General features: G+C 44.7%; 1 protein-coding gene across 3 annotated transcripts; it reads right to left on the bottom strand.

The window, feature by feature from the left end:
• Positions 1–7,215: 7,215 nt before the first annotated feature.
• Positions 7,216–15,451, bottom strand: LOC110542067 (protein S100-A13-like). Of its 3 annotated transcripts, XM_060367929.1 has the most exons (4): positions 15,326–15,443; positions 14,371–14,622; positions 13,390–13,472; positions 7,317–7,453 (listed from the first exon to the last, which is right to left on the bottom strand). In XM_060367929.1, the coding sequence occupies exons 2-4, from the start codon at positions 14,521–14,523 to the stop codon at positions 7,438–7,440; spliced, it is 252 nt and encodes an 83-aa protein (XP_060223912.1). In that variant the 5' UTR covers positions 14,524–14,622; positions 15,326–15,443; the 3' UTR covers positions 7,317–7,437. The 3 variants fall into 3 exon arrangements, with proteins under 3 accessions (XP_060223911.1, XP_060223908.1, XP_060223912.1); XM_060367928.1 differs by lacking the exon at positions 13,390–13,472 and having other exon boundaries at positions 7,216–7,453; positions 14,371–14,563; positions 15,326–15,451; XM_060367925.1 differs by lacking the exon at positions 13,390–13,472 and having other exon boundaries at positions 7,216–7,453.

Raw genomic sequence — 15,451 nt, 5'->3', positions numbered from 1 at the left:
CCATCTATACCCTCTACTCCCCTCTTCTGGCCTGCAGATATACATGCACATAGAGCATTGAAAAAAATAAAAACTTAAAAAAAAAAAAGTTGAGGGTCAGCCAGAGCTAGTTCAAGACAGCAATTTCTATAGAATGTGAGGCTGTTATAAATAAGTAAATCCCAGGCCCAGAAAGATGGAGATCCAGCCAGAAGGACCTGGGCTTAATCCTTTGTGCCTAAAGAGCAAAGGTCACTTAGCAGTGTGGCTCCCCTCCACACCAACTCTTGCCAAACCCCCCCATCACTGCCAGTCCTCCATCAGCTCACCAAAGGTACCAGACTTCTCCTGTGTGGGCATCAGAGACTTACGACCCACAGCAAAGCTTGACTGTGACAGCGCCAGAGGGTAAAAATAGAGCTGGAAGCCTGCCTGGTCCTTTGTCCACCCTTAGCCCTCCCCAACCCTAAGTCTCTGCCCAGGCAGCCAGGAGCCAGTCACTGCATGTGTCTTCTGAAGACTTCTGAAGATAGCCCAGTTCCTCTTGCTTCATCTCATGACCATTCCTGACTCCCTCTGGCTGGGAAGTGATGGAGGGATCCAGAATGCTGGGATGGATTTAGGTGTGACAGGGTTTCTCTCACATCACAAAATCTCGATGAAAGATAACGTAGAAGAGGGTCCTGTCTTGTAGCTGTCTGAGCTGGGAAACCAGGGCCAGGCCTGAGGATTCCCTTCTCTGAGGACCCCAGAGCTCCTGAACCTGATTGACACTTCACTTCCCTTATGTGGGGGTGGGTAGGTGTGCTGCTGAAATGGGCTCTGAGCTGGAGACTGCCATGGAGACCCTCATCAACGTCTTCCATGCCCATTCGGGCAAGGAAGGGACAAATGTAAACTGAGCAAGAAGAAGTTGAAAGACCTGCTACAAACTGAACTCTCCGGCTTCCTGGATGTAAGCAGAGGGTTGAGGTAGAGGGTGGAGGAAGGGGGTGGGCACCTCTGCCAGGTCCCTGCCTGGGCCCTCAGCTCAGCCCATCCTCCTCTTCCACTCTGAACTAGGTTGTCCAGGCTCCCCAATCTCATCCCTGGAAGAGTCAAAATGCCCTAGTGTACTGACCGCCTGTTAATACCAGACTCTGCAGATTCATCAGTGACACTATCCGCAGCATAAAATGGAGTCATGAAGAGCACAGCAGCATATAGCTTTATCCTAGCACTACAGAAGGAAAGGTAGGAGGAGCAGGAATTCAGAGCCAGCCTGGACTATGTGAGAACTTGTTTCAAAATATATATATATATATTTTTAATAACACCAAGCCTGTTGATGCATGCCTTTAATCCCAGCACTTGGGAGGCAGAGCCAACCTTTTCTAGAGTTTTGAGGCCAGCCTGGTGTATATAGTGAGACTCTGTCTCAAGAAAAGAAAGAAAGAAAGAAAGAAAGAAAGAAAGAAAGAAAGAAAGAAAGAAAGAAAGAAAGAAAGGAAAGAGAAGAAAAAAGAAAAAGAAAGAAAAAGAAAATACAGAAAGAAAAAAGAGAAGAGAAGAAAAAAGAGAAATAAAGAAAAAGAAAATAGGGAAAAAAGAAAGAAAGAAAGAAAGAAAGAAAGAAAGAAAGAAAGAAAGAAAGAAAGTAGGAAAAAGAGATGTTTGTTTGTTGGTTTGGCTTTTTGTTTTGTTTGTTTGGCTGGTTGGGTTTTTTTTTTTTTTTTTTTCTTTGTTTGATTTTTGTTCTCCAACAGGGTTTTTCTGTGTAGCCTTGGCTGTCGGGGACTCACTTTGTAGACCAGGCTGGCCTCAAACTCACAGAATTCTGCATGCCTCTGCCTCCCAGAGTGCTGGGATTGCAGGCATGCACCACTGCAACCAGCGAAAAGTTTTGAATTAAAAAATAATTAAACATAGGAGAGATGGCTCAGAGGTTAAGAGCAGTGGATCCTCTTCCAGAGGTCCTGAGTTCAATTCCCAGCAATCACATGGTGGCTCACAAGCTTCTATAATGAGACCTGGTGCCCTCTTCTGGCATTCAGGCACACATTCAGGCAGAACAATTTATACATCATAAATATAAAAAATAAAAAATAAAGAAAGAAAGAAAGAAAGAAAGCAGGAAAGAAAGAAAGAAAGAAAGAAAGAAAGAAGGAAGGAAGGAAGGAAGGAAGGAAGGAAGGAAGGAAGGAAGGAAGGAAAGAAAGAAAGAAAGAAAGAAAGAAAGAAAGAAAGAAAAACAAAAAGAAAGAAAGCAAAAACAGGGCTTGGGGTGTGGCTCCTCCCAATTGCCTGACTTTTACGAGATCATAGCTTAATCCTTAACACAGTAAAAATTAATTGGATTGATGAACCTTAACAGCTGTGACAGTGAGCTAGGGTTATACATCTGAGATATTTAGCACGTTTGTTATCATATATAGCCAAAGGACACATTTGAGGAGTTTTAGGAGGAAACTGGGAAGTGGAGACATGGAGCTGAGCCCCAGCAGCCTCTCTTGCCTCCAAGCTCTGGATTCTTCACACATCAACTGTGTATTTATTGAGCACCGACTTAGTGAAAGATCTATTGCTGTGCCACACATTCTCAAGGACATTTTCTGTCCTCAATTCCAGAGGAGGGAAAAAAAAAATCACATAGTACTACATGGTATAGATATCTGAAGATGAACCACATTCCTTGTCTTCAAAATGTCCATAATGTTCATGTTTTCACCTTAGGTAAAGGCAGAGCTTTCTCATCCCTGGATCTCAAGAAAAGAAATCAGGGTAGTGTATGAAAATTAAGCATCTGTGTTTCAAGGAGGAAGTTTTTTTTGGAGAGAAGGGAGTTCTGGCTGGAGTTCTCAGCAGCATGGTTTGACACAAGCACGCAGCCCAATAATCACACATTCCCGTTTGCGCCAAACAGCAATTTTGCTCATCTACTTTTACACAAACTTACCTGAGTTGAGGAAACACAGAAACACCTACACATCCAGTCATCGCCTGGCATACATAGAAAACAGTCCTAGAGACCTCTACCAACCTTGAGCAAATGAGGCAGCTGCTGGATGACCAGCTTCTTAAATGCATTGAAGCTCAGTCTGGGAGCTCAATCTCCCACTACTGCATAAATGCCGAATGTGTGGATTATGGTCTCAATGGCCGCCTCCAGTTCAGTCAGGGGCTCTGCTGCCATCAGTACGCCAAAGAAGGAGCTGATGTCCTCACAGACTGACCTGCCTGGGAAGAAACAGGCCAGGAGAGTCAGGGATCCAAGAACAGGTGAAGCAGCTTCCTGAAAGAGTCAACATGGGAGAGATGATAGGGTCCAGGACAGACAACAGCATCTCACTTACAGAAATTTTTTCTTTCTGACTCTCGTGTCTGAGTGTCTGACTCGGGGATATCTCTGTAGTGGTCTCTACCAGTGCTGCAAGGGTGTTTTTTTTTTTTTTTTTGTTGTTGTTGTTGTTTTTTATAGTTCTCTGAGGGTGGTGACATCCCCTGTGGAGCCTCTACTCCAATGGTCCTTTCTTTCTGCCACTCCCTTTCTTAGGGTCAGGAGACTGCTTGTCTCCAATGGCTGTTTATGTTGCATCCCCGTCCTCCCACATACTGGCTACTGTTCCTAGGAGAGAAGCCTAGGGTTGGCAAAATCCAACTGAGATCAGGGTCAATCCGGCCAGACCCATCTTCAGTCCCACACCCTCCTTCTGCTACTGGGGTCTGGGGATGCTCAGTGCAAGAACCTGCCCATATTAGCCACTCCTGCCTGTGGTTGACAATGTCTAAAAAAGGACTCTTCCAGATTTTAAGACCAAAATTATCAGTGCAAACAACCCAATCTTTAGAACCAATATTAACTTAGAACAAGACTTTTTTCTTATCCTAAAAGGAAATAAAATCAATTTGATTCAGAGATTTTGCAAACTATGTTTTTTTTTTCCCTGAGCCACACCATGTGGCAATTTACATTGTTGTTATTTAAACATATGCATTTATGGACCCTACAAACACATAGGCACACATATGTGTTTTAAACAAGAATTTGAATTTAACCCCAAAACATACCCAATTATTTTTGATTATACCAACCATTTAAGATCAGTTGAAAATAATTATATAATGGCCATATATTTAAACAGACAGGTAAAACTCCTTTTTCTTTTAGACTCAGCTGTAATTTTAAACATTAGAGCAAGTGTAGTTTTTTTTGTTTTGTTTTGTTTTGTTTTAAATCACTGTTTGATTTGTAAGTTGTAAGCCCCCTAGGTGGGAGGAGGGAAGAGAGGAGCAAGAGAGCATGGTGAGCTCCTGCCCCTCCCTTCCCTGCTGAGCTGGCAGGAAGGCAAGGGGGAGGAGTTTTTTCTTACTCTCGGCAGCCGGCAGCCAGAGCAGTTGTGGAGCAGCTAAGGTGCCACTTTCCACCTAACCAAGTGTAAGGACTTTCACCAAGCGAGCTCTGGAGCCTTGCCTGCTCCCTTGGCTCCCTTGTGAGCTTTACTCTAGCTTACCTCCCCCGCAGGTCCTGAACCTGCTTTTTGGCCGGCTTTTTTTTTTTTTTTTTTTTCTTGTGCTCTTCTCAACAGGGGTCGCATCAAGCCGTGCCCTGTTGGGTGTGTATTGTTATTCCACAGATGCTCAAGTGCCTGAGCACCACCTGTCCAAGCTCCAGCCCTGGCAGCAGGCTCCAGGCATCTCCCCAGCGACCCGAGAGCACTCCCTCCTCCCCTCCCTCGGGAGGGAGAGCACATTGCGCGCTCCCTGGCCGAGAACTAGTTCTAATGTTAACTGTCCTCTTGAGTTTTTGTCAGTCCAAGTCTACAAAGAAACAGACACAGAAAAATACATACGAGAAACACAGGATTACAGATGCTCGCGAGCCAGACCATAAGCAAAGCTTTAGAAGAGACAGAAACTCAACATTGTCACTGTTGGTAACAGAACAAATGTAACAGACAAGAGACATAGGACAAAGACAATTGCGGTACCTACTTGTGAGCTCAGATGAGCCCTCCCATAGCCAGTGTCCAGAGTTTTTCTCAGCACCCCCAAATCCAGGATGAGCCCCCATAAGTTTATAGGTAACTTCTCAAATACAAATGGGCGAATTGTGCCTGAATTTTTCTCTTGATTTTTTTAGGTTAGAATTTTGGAGCTTTGTAGGGTATTTTTAGATTGGCCAATGCCTTGTAAACGCGTTAAGGAAGGTTGGAGGGGCCAGGCTGAAGGCCAATGGTCCCGTGAAATTACTGGCATCTATAAAGTCCGCTTTCCAAGAGAGAAATTGCTCTCGTGAAAGGGCTGCTTGGGTCACTTGGAGCCATTCCACCGGGGTAAGGTATCCGCCCCCGGGGAGGCCCTCAAGCAAAGAAATACTAAAAGGGGCATTGGGTCCGTAGTTTTTAACTGCATAATGTAATTCTTTAAGGGGATTGTTTTTTAATGGGTCCGGTAAAAAGAGTCCTCTAAAAAGTGACTTGAAGAGAGGCAAGTTCTGCTGAAAGAGCGGTGCACTCGCGTTGCGAGGAGAACTTCACTGAGCTCCGACACCTGTTTGGTAAGGTCCTCTTTTGTTTTTAAAAGCAAGGACGTTTGGGATGAGGGAGGAGAAAGCGCATGTGCGCATATATTAGGAATAATGTGGTTAGGCGGTGGGTAAACAAGAGGTATGGGCGGCCAGTTGTAATTACGGTATTTGGCTGCCCCCCCCCCCCCCCCTCGAAATTGCTCTCCTCTGGGGGTTCTAGGCGATCGGAATTTTTTTTTTTTTTTTTTTTTGTTCTTCAAGACAAGGTTTCTCTGTGTAGCCTTGGATGTCCTGGACTTACTTTGTAGACCAGGTGGGCCTCGAACTTACAGATTTCTGCATGCCTATGCCTCCCAGAGTGCTGGGATTGCAGGCATGCACCACTGAAACCAGCAAAAAGTTTGAATCAAAAAATAATTAAACGTTAGAGAGATGGCTCAGAGGTTAAGAGCACTGGATCCTCTTCCAGAGGTCCTGAGTTCAATTCCCAGCAACCACATGATGGCTCACAAGCTTCTATAATGAGACCTGGTGTCCTCTTCTGGCATTCTGGGACACATTCAGGCAGAACAATACATACATCATAAATATAAAAATAAAGAAAGAAAGAAGGAAAGAAAGAAAGGAAGGAAGGAAGGAAGGAAGAAAGAAAGAAGGAAAGAAAGAAGGAAAAAGAGAAAGAAAAAAGGGTGCTTTTGTTTGGTTCATTGTGTTTGTTTGTTTTGTTTTGTTGTTGTTGTTGTTGTTGTTCAAGACAGGGTTTTTCTCTGTAACCTTCGCTGTCCTAGACTCATTTTGTAGAGCAGACTGGCCTCGATCGCACAGAATTCTGCATGCCTCTGCCTCCCAGAGTGCTGGGATTGCAGGCATGCACCACTGCGACCAGCGAAAAGTTTTGAATTAAAAAATAATTAAACATTAGAGAGATAGCTAAGAGGTTAAAAGCACTGGATCCTCTTCCAGATATCCTGAGTTCAATTCTCAACAACCACATGGTGGCTCACAAGCTTCTATAATGAGACCTGGTGCCCTCTCTGGCATTCAGGCATACATTCAGGCAGAACAATATACACATCATAAATATAAAAAAGGAAAGAAAGTAATAAAGAAAGAAAGAGAGAGAGAAAGAAGAAAGAAAGAAAGAAAGAAAGAAAGAAAGAAAGAAAGAAAGAAAGAAAAAAGAAAGTGAAAACAGGGCTTGGGTTCAGGCTCCTCCCAATTGCCTGACTTTTACAAGATCATAGGTTAATCCTCAACACTGTAAAAATTAATTTGATTGATGAACCTAGACAGCTGTGACAGTTAGCTAGGTTATACAGGTGAGATATTTAGCACATTTGTTATCATTAAGAGCCAAAGGACACATTCCAGGAGTTTTAGGAGCAAACTGGGAACTGGAGACATGGAGCTGAGCCCCAGCAGCCTCTCTTGCTCCAAGCTCTGGATTCTTCACGCATCAACCGTGTATTTATTGAGCACCGACTTAGTGAAAGATCTATTGCTGTGCCATACATTCTCAAGGACATGTTCTGTCCTCAACAACAGAAGGACAAAAAAAAAAAAAAAAAATCACATAGTACTAGAATGCTACAGGATATCTGAAGATGAACCACATTCCTTGTCTTCAAAGTGTCCATAATGTTCATGTTTTCACCTCAGGTAAAGGCAGAGCTTTCTCATCCCTGGATCTCAAGAAAAGAAATCAGGGTAGTGTATGAAAATTAAGCATCTGTGTTTCAAGGAGGAAGCTTTATTTGGACGAAGGGAAGTTTTGCCTGGCCCAGCCCAGCAGACCCTGCTGACCCCCATCCCAACAAGCAGGCTTTACTCCTTCAGGACCACCAAGACCTTCTCCTCCAAGGTTGCCTTTGCCAATTCCCCGATCAGTCTCCAGTACTCATTGAATTTCAGCTCCGAGTCCTGGTTCACATCCAAGCTCTTCATCTTCTCATCTAGAGAGCCCACATCCTAAGAGGTTAAAAGGAAACGATTAGAACTAGGGCTCTTGAGGCAGGGAGAGAGGAAAGAACTGTCAGGGACCTTCCCTCAGAAGCACGGACACCCGCCCCTAGTCTGAAGGATGAGGCTATGGTCCCACTGCCTGGAAGTCCCATATCCAAGGGACAGCAGCATACACTGTGGCTGAGGGTGAACTACCGTCCTCCTTCACAAGGCACTAAGGTCAGGGCTGCTCAGCTGCAGCATCCTAACCTCTTCTCAATTTAGTCACCAGCCGGCAGGTCAGGAGAACAACAAAAGTACCAGGTTATCTGGTTCTCTAGGGCGCTCTTGACAGAGTGTCTCGTGGCTATGAAACCAATGGATTCTGGAAGCCTGCCTCCATGATGGAAGGATTTGTTGCCAGATAAACAATCACAACATAAACATCGTTGCTGCACAGTTGGCGGGTGTCAGATGGAAGGATACCTCACAGGCACCTGATCGCAATACTGGGGGATCTATGGGGAGGCTGTTTTGTTTCTTAGATGTGTTCATTTTATTTTATATGTATGAGCATATTGCCAACATGTGCTATGTACATGCATCACATACATGCCTGGTGTCCAGAGATCAGAGAGGACGGTATCTGGACAGGATTTAGAGGTGGCTGTGAGCTGCCATATAGGTGCTGGTAATTGAAACTGGATCCTTTGCAAGAGCACTGTGCATAATCACTAAGCCATCTCCAGCCCCCATTTGCCTCAACATTTGGTCCAAGGCAAATCCTGCCAAACAGATCTCTGGGTGACATGAAGCAAATTCTTAGAAGGGTTTTTTTTTTAGCAGAGTCATAAGCTCAGTCATTGGAGAATATTTCCTCAACCAGCAGAAGGGAAGAGTGGCAGGGCAACCAACCACTCTGAGGTCCTTCATTCTAGGAATTGTAATTTTACATTATGGTTTATATCATTTGATCCTCAAGATCCACTAGATGACAGTGGCCCAAGGACCTTGTCCAACACTATACTTTCAGTGTCAAGTACCCAGCTGAAGTTTGTTCACCAAGACACGAAAAGACAGAGTAGGTCTTTAGTAAATAGAGGCTGAATAATAGACCAACAATCCAACAGGAAAGGCATAACAAATCAGCCTCACAGTGGAGAAGCTTAAACCTCAGGAGACCAGGGACTGGTGCTAAGCACAGATGACCAGAACAGTTAGAACCTGTACTGGAGTCTAGGCTTCTTTTTCTCTTTTGATTATTTTATTTTATCCTATGTGTATGGCTATTTTGCACCATGTATGTACCTGGTGCCTGTGGAGGCCAAAAGAGGGTGAAGATTCCCTCAACCTGGCATATAGACAGTGATGAGCCTTCATGGAGCAACAGAACTAAATCCTGGTCTTCTAGAAGGGCAGCTGGTGCTCTTAACCATTCAGACAAGGGTCTCTAAATCGGGGCTTCCATTCTCGGCTACTGCTCTGTATCTTTCTCCTCTGCCTGCACCTTGTACCCTCCACAAACAAACAAACAAACAATACTATTAGAAATGAGCTTGGCCTGGTAATGCAGAACAGAAATCTTAACTACCTAAGAGACTGAAGCAGGAGGATCCGCCTCAAGCCCTACAGGGATATTTAATGAAAGTCTGTTTTAAAATTTTTAAAAAGCTTAAGGATATGATTCAGCCCTGGACAGCCTAACATGAATGAGGCACTGGCTTCAATCTCTAAAATATCATACACACGAAAGTATAATTAATATGTGAACTTGGTAAATTGTGGGCTCCCCTTTTATGTGTGGAAAAGCAGAAGGGATGGGAGAGACCGGAAGAAGAGAAGGGAGGGGGCACCCTTCCGATATAAAGTAAATAAACTGAAATTTAAAACATTTTTTAAAAATCTAATTAATTAATTGATTTTTTAAAATGCAAGCTTTTCTTGAGAAAGTAAATGTGTGAAACTGGCCAGTAAAATTCTGAAAAATAAGAATTTAAGTAAATCCAAATGGGTTGTGATGCTCTTATACCCGCAGCACTTAGGAGGGTGAAGCAGGAAGATAGCTGTGAGTTGGAGGTCAGCCTGTTTTTCACTGTGAAAACGCACAGTAATGGACAGCAGGGAAGTGTGTAAAAAAAAAATATTTTAAGGCCTGATGGGATGGGAAATAGATGGTTCATAAGTCCAGGCCGATGAGAGCTGCATAGAGAGATCCTGTTTTAAAAGACAGAGACAGAGAGAGAAAAAAAGAAAAAGAAAAAGATGTAAAAAGGTGCACCATGACTCCTGTACTCCCAACACTCGGGAGGAAAAGGCAGGAAGATCTCAAGTTCAAGGCCAGCCTGGGACAAACAGAGAAGCGCTGTCTCAAAAATTGAAACAAACAAACAAAAAACCAAACAGGAGCTGGAGGGATGACTTAGCAGTTTAAGAGCACTGGCTGCTCCTCCAGAGGACCCAGGTTCAGTCCCCAGCACCCACATGGCAGGTCACAACTGTCTGTAACTCTTGTTCCAGGGATCTGATGTCTATTTCTTCTATCCCCCACCAGCATGGCACAGACATGCATGCAGGCAAAACACATGTACATATCAAGCAAAATAATAAATATTAAAAATAAATAAGCAGAAGCTTTCTGTGCTGGTGGCATTGCCAAGGACATCTTGAACTTTCTGAGACCTGACTGACATTCTGCAACAAGTTGTGGCAAGCGTGAGCTGCTCAAACGGACACAGTACAAGAAGAGCAAGGATTCTGTGAGCCCAGAAAAAGTGACCCCATGAGAGGCTACAATGGGCAGACTAAGCCTTTTTTCCTCATAAAGAATAAAACTGCCATGAAGATTACTCTAAGTTTGAGTGTGTGAGCCTATTGCAGGATGCCTGCTCTTAAGCCATGCAAGCATTTTGAACTGGGGGTAGAAAAGAGAAAGGGCCAAGGAATGGATCCCTAGGCTGTTTTTGTTATGAGTTCCAGCACAGGGTAAGCTAATACAGATGATCCAGAAGAAGGAAAACCTGACAGTGTAGAGGAAAAAAGAAATCACTGCAGGAAAAGGTATTCTGAGGAGGTGAGAGGGGTGGGATGCTGGTCTTTTTTTTTTTTTTTATCAGTTACATTTTATTAACTCTGTATCCCAGCCGTGTCCCGATCCCTCATTACCTCCCAGTCCCTCCCTCCCTCCCTCATCTCCACCATGCCCCTTTCCAAGTCCACTGATAGGGGGGACCTCCTCCCCATTCATCTGATCCTGTTTTATCAGGTATCTTCAGGACTGGCTGCAAAGCCCTCCTCTGTGGCCTAACAGGACTGCTCCTCCCTTCGGGGGTGGGGAGACCAAAGAGCCAATCATTGAGTTCCTGTTAGAAATAGTCCCTGTTCCCCTCACTTTGGGAAACCAATTGGTTACTGAGCTACCACAGGCTACATCTGAGTGGAGGATCTAGGTTATATCCATACATGTTCCTTGGTTGAATGTCAGTCTCAGAAAAGACTCTGTGCCCAGATGCTGGTCTTAGAAGCATGACATCATCTGTGAGGACAGAAAGGAAGACACAGTAGATGCTGACCCAGTAGGTAGATGATATGGGGATGGGGGACACACGTAAAACCTTCTTGATGTCTTAATTCCTCAGTGAGTCAATTTCTCAGTGATTGGGAAAGTGATGTGTAAAGAGGCATCTGAGGAAGGAAAAATAGTGACCTATTTCACAGGGAAATACACAACTCCATAACATTGCCAAGGGTTTCTTGGAGTTTGCGGTTATAGATTTGGAGTGGAACAAGAAAACCAGCCTGTGCATGTCCCTCTACATAGACTCAGCTCTCGGGGTGCACATGTGAAAGACTCGGACTAACCATGTAACCTATGTTTCTTTAATTGCCTTATAACTTACATGTTCAAGTGTTAGGCCCATGTTAATTAAAGCCTCTTAGTGCTTCCCCAGAGAACAGAGGAATGTCAAAGTTCCTGACACTGGCCATCTGTGAGGGCAGCGATAAGGAAGAGAACAAGCAGAGATCTCTACTAGGTGGAGAGAAAATCACAGGCCAGCACCTGTGACATAAACTTCGTTTGAAAACTGGGCCAAATGGCCCCAATCCTTCTCCTGAATAGGTCCTGACCATTGATCCAAAGCCTGTAGCCCCGACTCCTCAGAACACACATGGGATGCGTTAATCACTCTCCCACATTTAAGTGCAGCTATATCTCATATGGCAGGAAATTCCAAACTGACTTGAAGATCAGATATTCCCCAGATATTTAAGACAGGGCTGACCGGACCTAAGGGTGCCCAGAATCAACCAATTATTTTAAAAGTTAAATACCTCATCCAATCCTGAATTGCCAGGACTGCAACCACTAAAAATTCTTGCACCTTGTTTTTTAAAAACCCAAAGCCTTTGTCTCCCAGTGCCACTCCTTGCTGACCAGCAGGGGTAACCCCATTGTGCAATGGTAAAAATAAACCTCTTGTTATTTTGCATCAATGAGATCTGTCTCCTGAATTTATTCACCACTTCTGGAAATTAGGCCCATTCTGGACCTAACAGATGCAGGTGGTAAATCTAGACAGAAATTTGAGGGTAGGCGACCCCGGCCTGACAACAACAAAAAGACAGAATTAGCAGGTTTGTAAGCAGGATTAGAATGATGTGTCTCACAAGGCAAACTAAACAAGAAGATCCATGAGGAGATGAAGTTGATGGAAGGAAAGGAAAACAGAGCAGTCAAGAGACTGAAGGTCCTGGGGAAGCCAAGACACTTGTGTCTGAATCCTGACTAACACCCAGGAATTCCAAACAGGAGACTACAAAGACTTCAAGGCTACCTTAAACTACATTTTTTGGTTTGTTTTGTTTTGTTTTTTTGAGGCAAGGTTTCTCTACGTAGTCTTGGCTGTCCTGGTACTCACTCTATAGACCAGGCTGGGCTTGAACTCAGAGATCTGTCTGCCTCTACCAGGTTTAAAGGCATGAATGTGCTACCATACCCAGCAGGACTCAGCTTCAATTCCCATAACCCACATGACAGTTCACAACCACCTGTAACTATAATTGCACACGAGCTGATGTCCTCTACTGCTTCCCATGGGCACCAAGCATACCCATGGAGCACACAGAACTGTACCATACAAAACACCCATTCACATACACTGAAAATAGAAAACAAGATAATCTATAGTCATGTTGGGAATAGTGGCACACACCTGTACTCTCAGCCCTTGTTAAGTAGAATTAGGAGAAGCAGGAGTTTGAGGCCACCCTTAGCTTCATGAGATAAGAAAGAAGAAAGAAAGAAAGAAAACAAAGAAGAAAGGAAAGAAAGAAGAAATTAAGAGAAAGAAAAATGAAGAGAAAGAAGAAAGAAAGAGTGAATGAAAGAAAGAAAAAAAAGAATAGAAGAAAAAGAAAATCTATGAGTTGGGTGGGGTATCACAGTCCCAGAATTTGAATAGCTGTGGCAGGATAGACCAGCCTGGACTACATAGCAGGTTCCAGGTCATCCAAAACTATATAGTGAGAGCCTGTCTAAAAATAAAAAATAAAAAATAAAAAATTCAGCCAGGCATGCTGGTGCACACATTTAATCTCAACACTCAGGGAGACAGTTCATTTTATGAGTTTGAGGCCGGCTTGGTCTACAAACCCAAGGCTACACAAAGACACCCTGTCTCGCCGGAAAAAAAAAAATCACACTCTTCATTGTTGTTTTTCAAACCAGGGATACTCTGTGTATCCCTGGCTGCCCTGAACTGGCTCTATAGACCAGGCTGGCCTCAAATTCAGAGATCTACCTGGCTCTACTTCCTGAGTGCTAGGATTGAAGGTGTGCACCGCCACACACAGCCATGTTCACACGCTTGGATGCACCTGTGAATCTGCATAAATGAAGTCAAATACACTGTTATCAAACTACGACAGCACACAAGCTCAGAGTCGGTGTTAGACTCCCCACTCACCTCTGTTGAAGGAGCCCCTTCCTAAGGGAATACTCACAGGGAATGGATGGTAGTTTCACATTATCCTCACAGGCCCGGGAACACTGAGGGCAGAGCACACTGTGAGTTTAGAGCTTGTTTCATAAAGGGACTCCCTAACCTGGCTTCAAATTCTGGATCCCTCTGCCTCAGCCTCCTGAGTGCTGGGATTACAGGTGTACATGCAAACACCACCATGCCTGACTTATAGTTTTATTTTTGTTAAGCCTCTATGTAGTTCTTTCTGTCAATAAATCTCTAGAAATCCACCTCTAGGTCCTGTGATATGTTGATAAAATGAGAAGAGAAAGACACAGGCATGTTGGGCTGATAAGGCCTGTTGCATATACCTGAGCCTGGCTCGAGTTTGGAGACCTGTCTTTAGCTTCCGATTTAAGAGATGCCACTTCCGGGCAAAAGTGATTCAGCATATCTGTCTTAAAATCAACCCTGCCTGGTAACTGTTACATGGAGTTTTGGCACTGGCCCACCTCTCCTTGCACTACCTAACCTTGCCCTCTAGCTCATCTTACCTCACTTCCTTAATTCTGCCTCCTGACCCAAACCTAAAAAAGGACCATTTTATTCAATAAACTGAGTTCCTGCTTCAACAGATCTCCCGGTGGTGGTTTATTTCCTGGGGCATCCGGGGAGGTCTGGGCCATAGACACTCACCATCCTGTTCAGCCACGAAGGGCGTCCAGATGGACTGGCCACCCTCCTCTCAGCTCCACCAGCCTGATATCCACCCTGCACAGGCAGACTCAAGTTCTCCACAGCATGGTTTGACAGAAGCACACAGCCCAATAATCACACATTCCCATTTGTGCAAAACAGCAATTTTACTCATCTAGTTCTACACACATATACACTTACCTGAGTTGAGGAAACACAGAACCACTTACACCTGCAGTCATTGCCTGGCATACATAGAAAATCTCAGTCCTAGTGACCTCTACCAACCTTGAGAAAATGAGGCAGCTCTTGGGTGACCAGTTTCTTAAACACTTTGAAGTTCAGGTGGTAACCTCGGTCTCCCACCACTGTATAAGTGTGGTATGTCTCCTTTATGGTTTCAATGGCCTCCTCCAGTTCAGTCAGGGGCTCTGATGCCATCAGTACGCCAAAGAAGGAGCTGATGTCCGCACAGACTGACCTGCCCGGGAAGAAACAGGCCAGGAGAGTCAGGGATCCAAGAACAGGTGAAGTGGCTTCCTGAAAGAGTCAACATGGGAGAGATGAAAGGGTCCAGGACAAACAACAGAATCTCACTTACAGAAATCCTTTCTTTCTGACTCTTGTGTCTGAGTGTCTGCCTCGGGGATATCTCGATAGTGGTTTCTACCAGTGCTGCAAGGGTTTTTTTTTTTTTTTAGAGTTCTCTGAGTGTGGTAACATCCGCTGTGGGGCCTCTACTCCAATGGTCCTTTCTTTCTGCCACTCCCTTTCTTAGGGTCAGGAGACTGCTTGTCTCCAATGGCTGTTTATGTTGCATCACTGTCCTCCCACGTACTAGCTACTGTTCCTAGGAGAGAAGCCTAGGGTTGGCAAAACCCCACTGAGCTCAGGATCAATCGGGCCAGACCCATCTTCAGTCCCACACACTACTTCTGCTAACGGAATCGGAGGGTGCTCAGTGCAAGAACCTACTCGTCTACCCCACTCCTGCATGCAGTTGACAAGGTTCTAGAAAATGACTCTTCAGATTCCTCAAGCCCTCAAACAGACCTCGGGGGTCCAGTGAGGGAGGATCCCTGCCTACTCATCCCTCTCATTCTGTCCTCCCACCCACAAGGACCACTGCCAGCTCTCCTAAAGCTACTTCCTGAATCTCTGCCTGAACCTGCTTACAAGGGAGAACCCCCGAGTCCATAAAGAAGTCCCTGGGCTCTCTGCTACATCAGGGAGAAGAACTCACCAGAGCAGGGAAATAGGATGTAGTTCGCAGAGCTGGAGCCTCTGGGCTGAAGTTTTATAAAGCTCTGGGGAAGGAGAGAGCCACTCCCAAGTCCAAAGTATCAAGGTCCGGCATCTGCTGATTCGG

This window comes from Meriones unguiculatus, chromosome 1 (assembly GCF_030254825.1).
Source record: "Meriones unguiculatus strain TT.TT164.6M chromosome 1, Bangor_MerUng_6.1, whole genome shotgun sequence".
NCBI lineage: Eukaryota > Metazoa > Chordata > Mammalia > Rodentia > Muridae > Meriones > Meriones unguiculatus.
Note: the sequence above shows the minus strand (reverse complement) of the source record. Positions and strands in the feature narration are given on the sequence as shown.

Excerpts from the sequence above, each read along its gene's own strand:
- LOC110542067 (XM_060367928.1), bottom strand. The coding sequence starts at position 14,523 with ATGGCATCAGAGCCCCTGACTGAACTGGAGGAGGCCATTGAAACCATA. Across the intron at positions 7,454-14,370 it reads AGCTGCCTCATTTTCTCAAG|GATGTGGGCTCTCTAGATGA; the intron begins GTTGGTAGAGGT and ends TTAACCTCTTAG.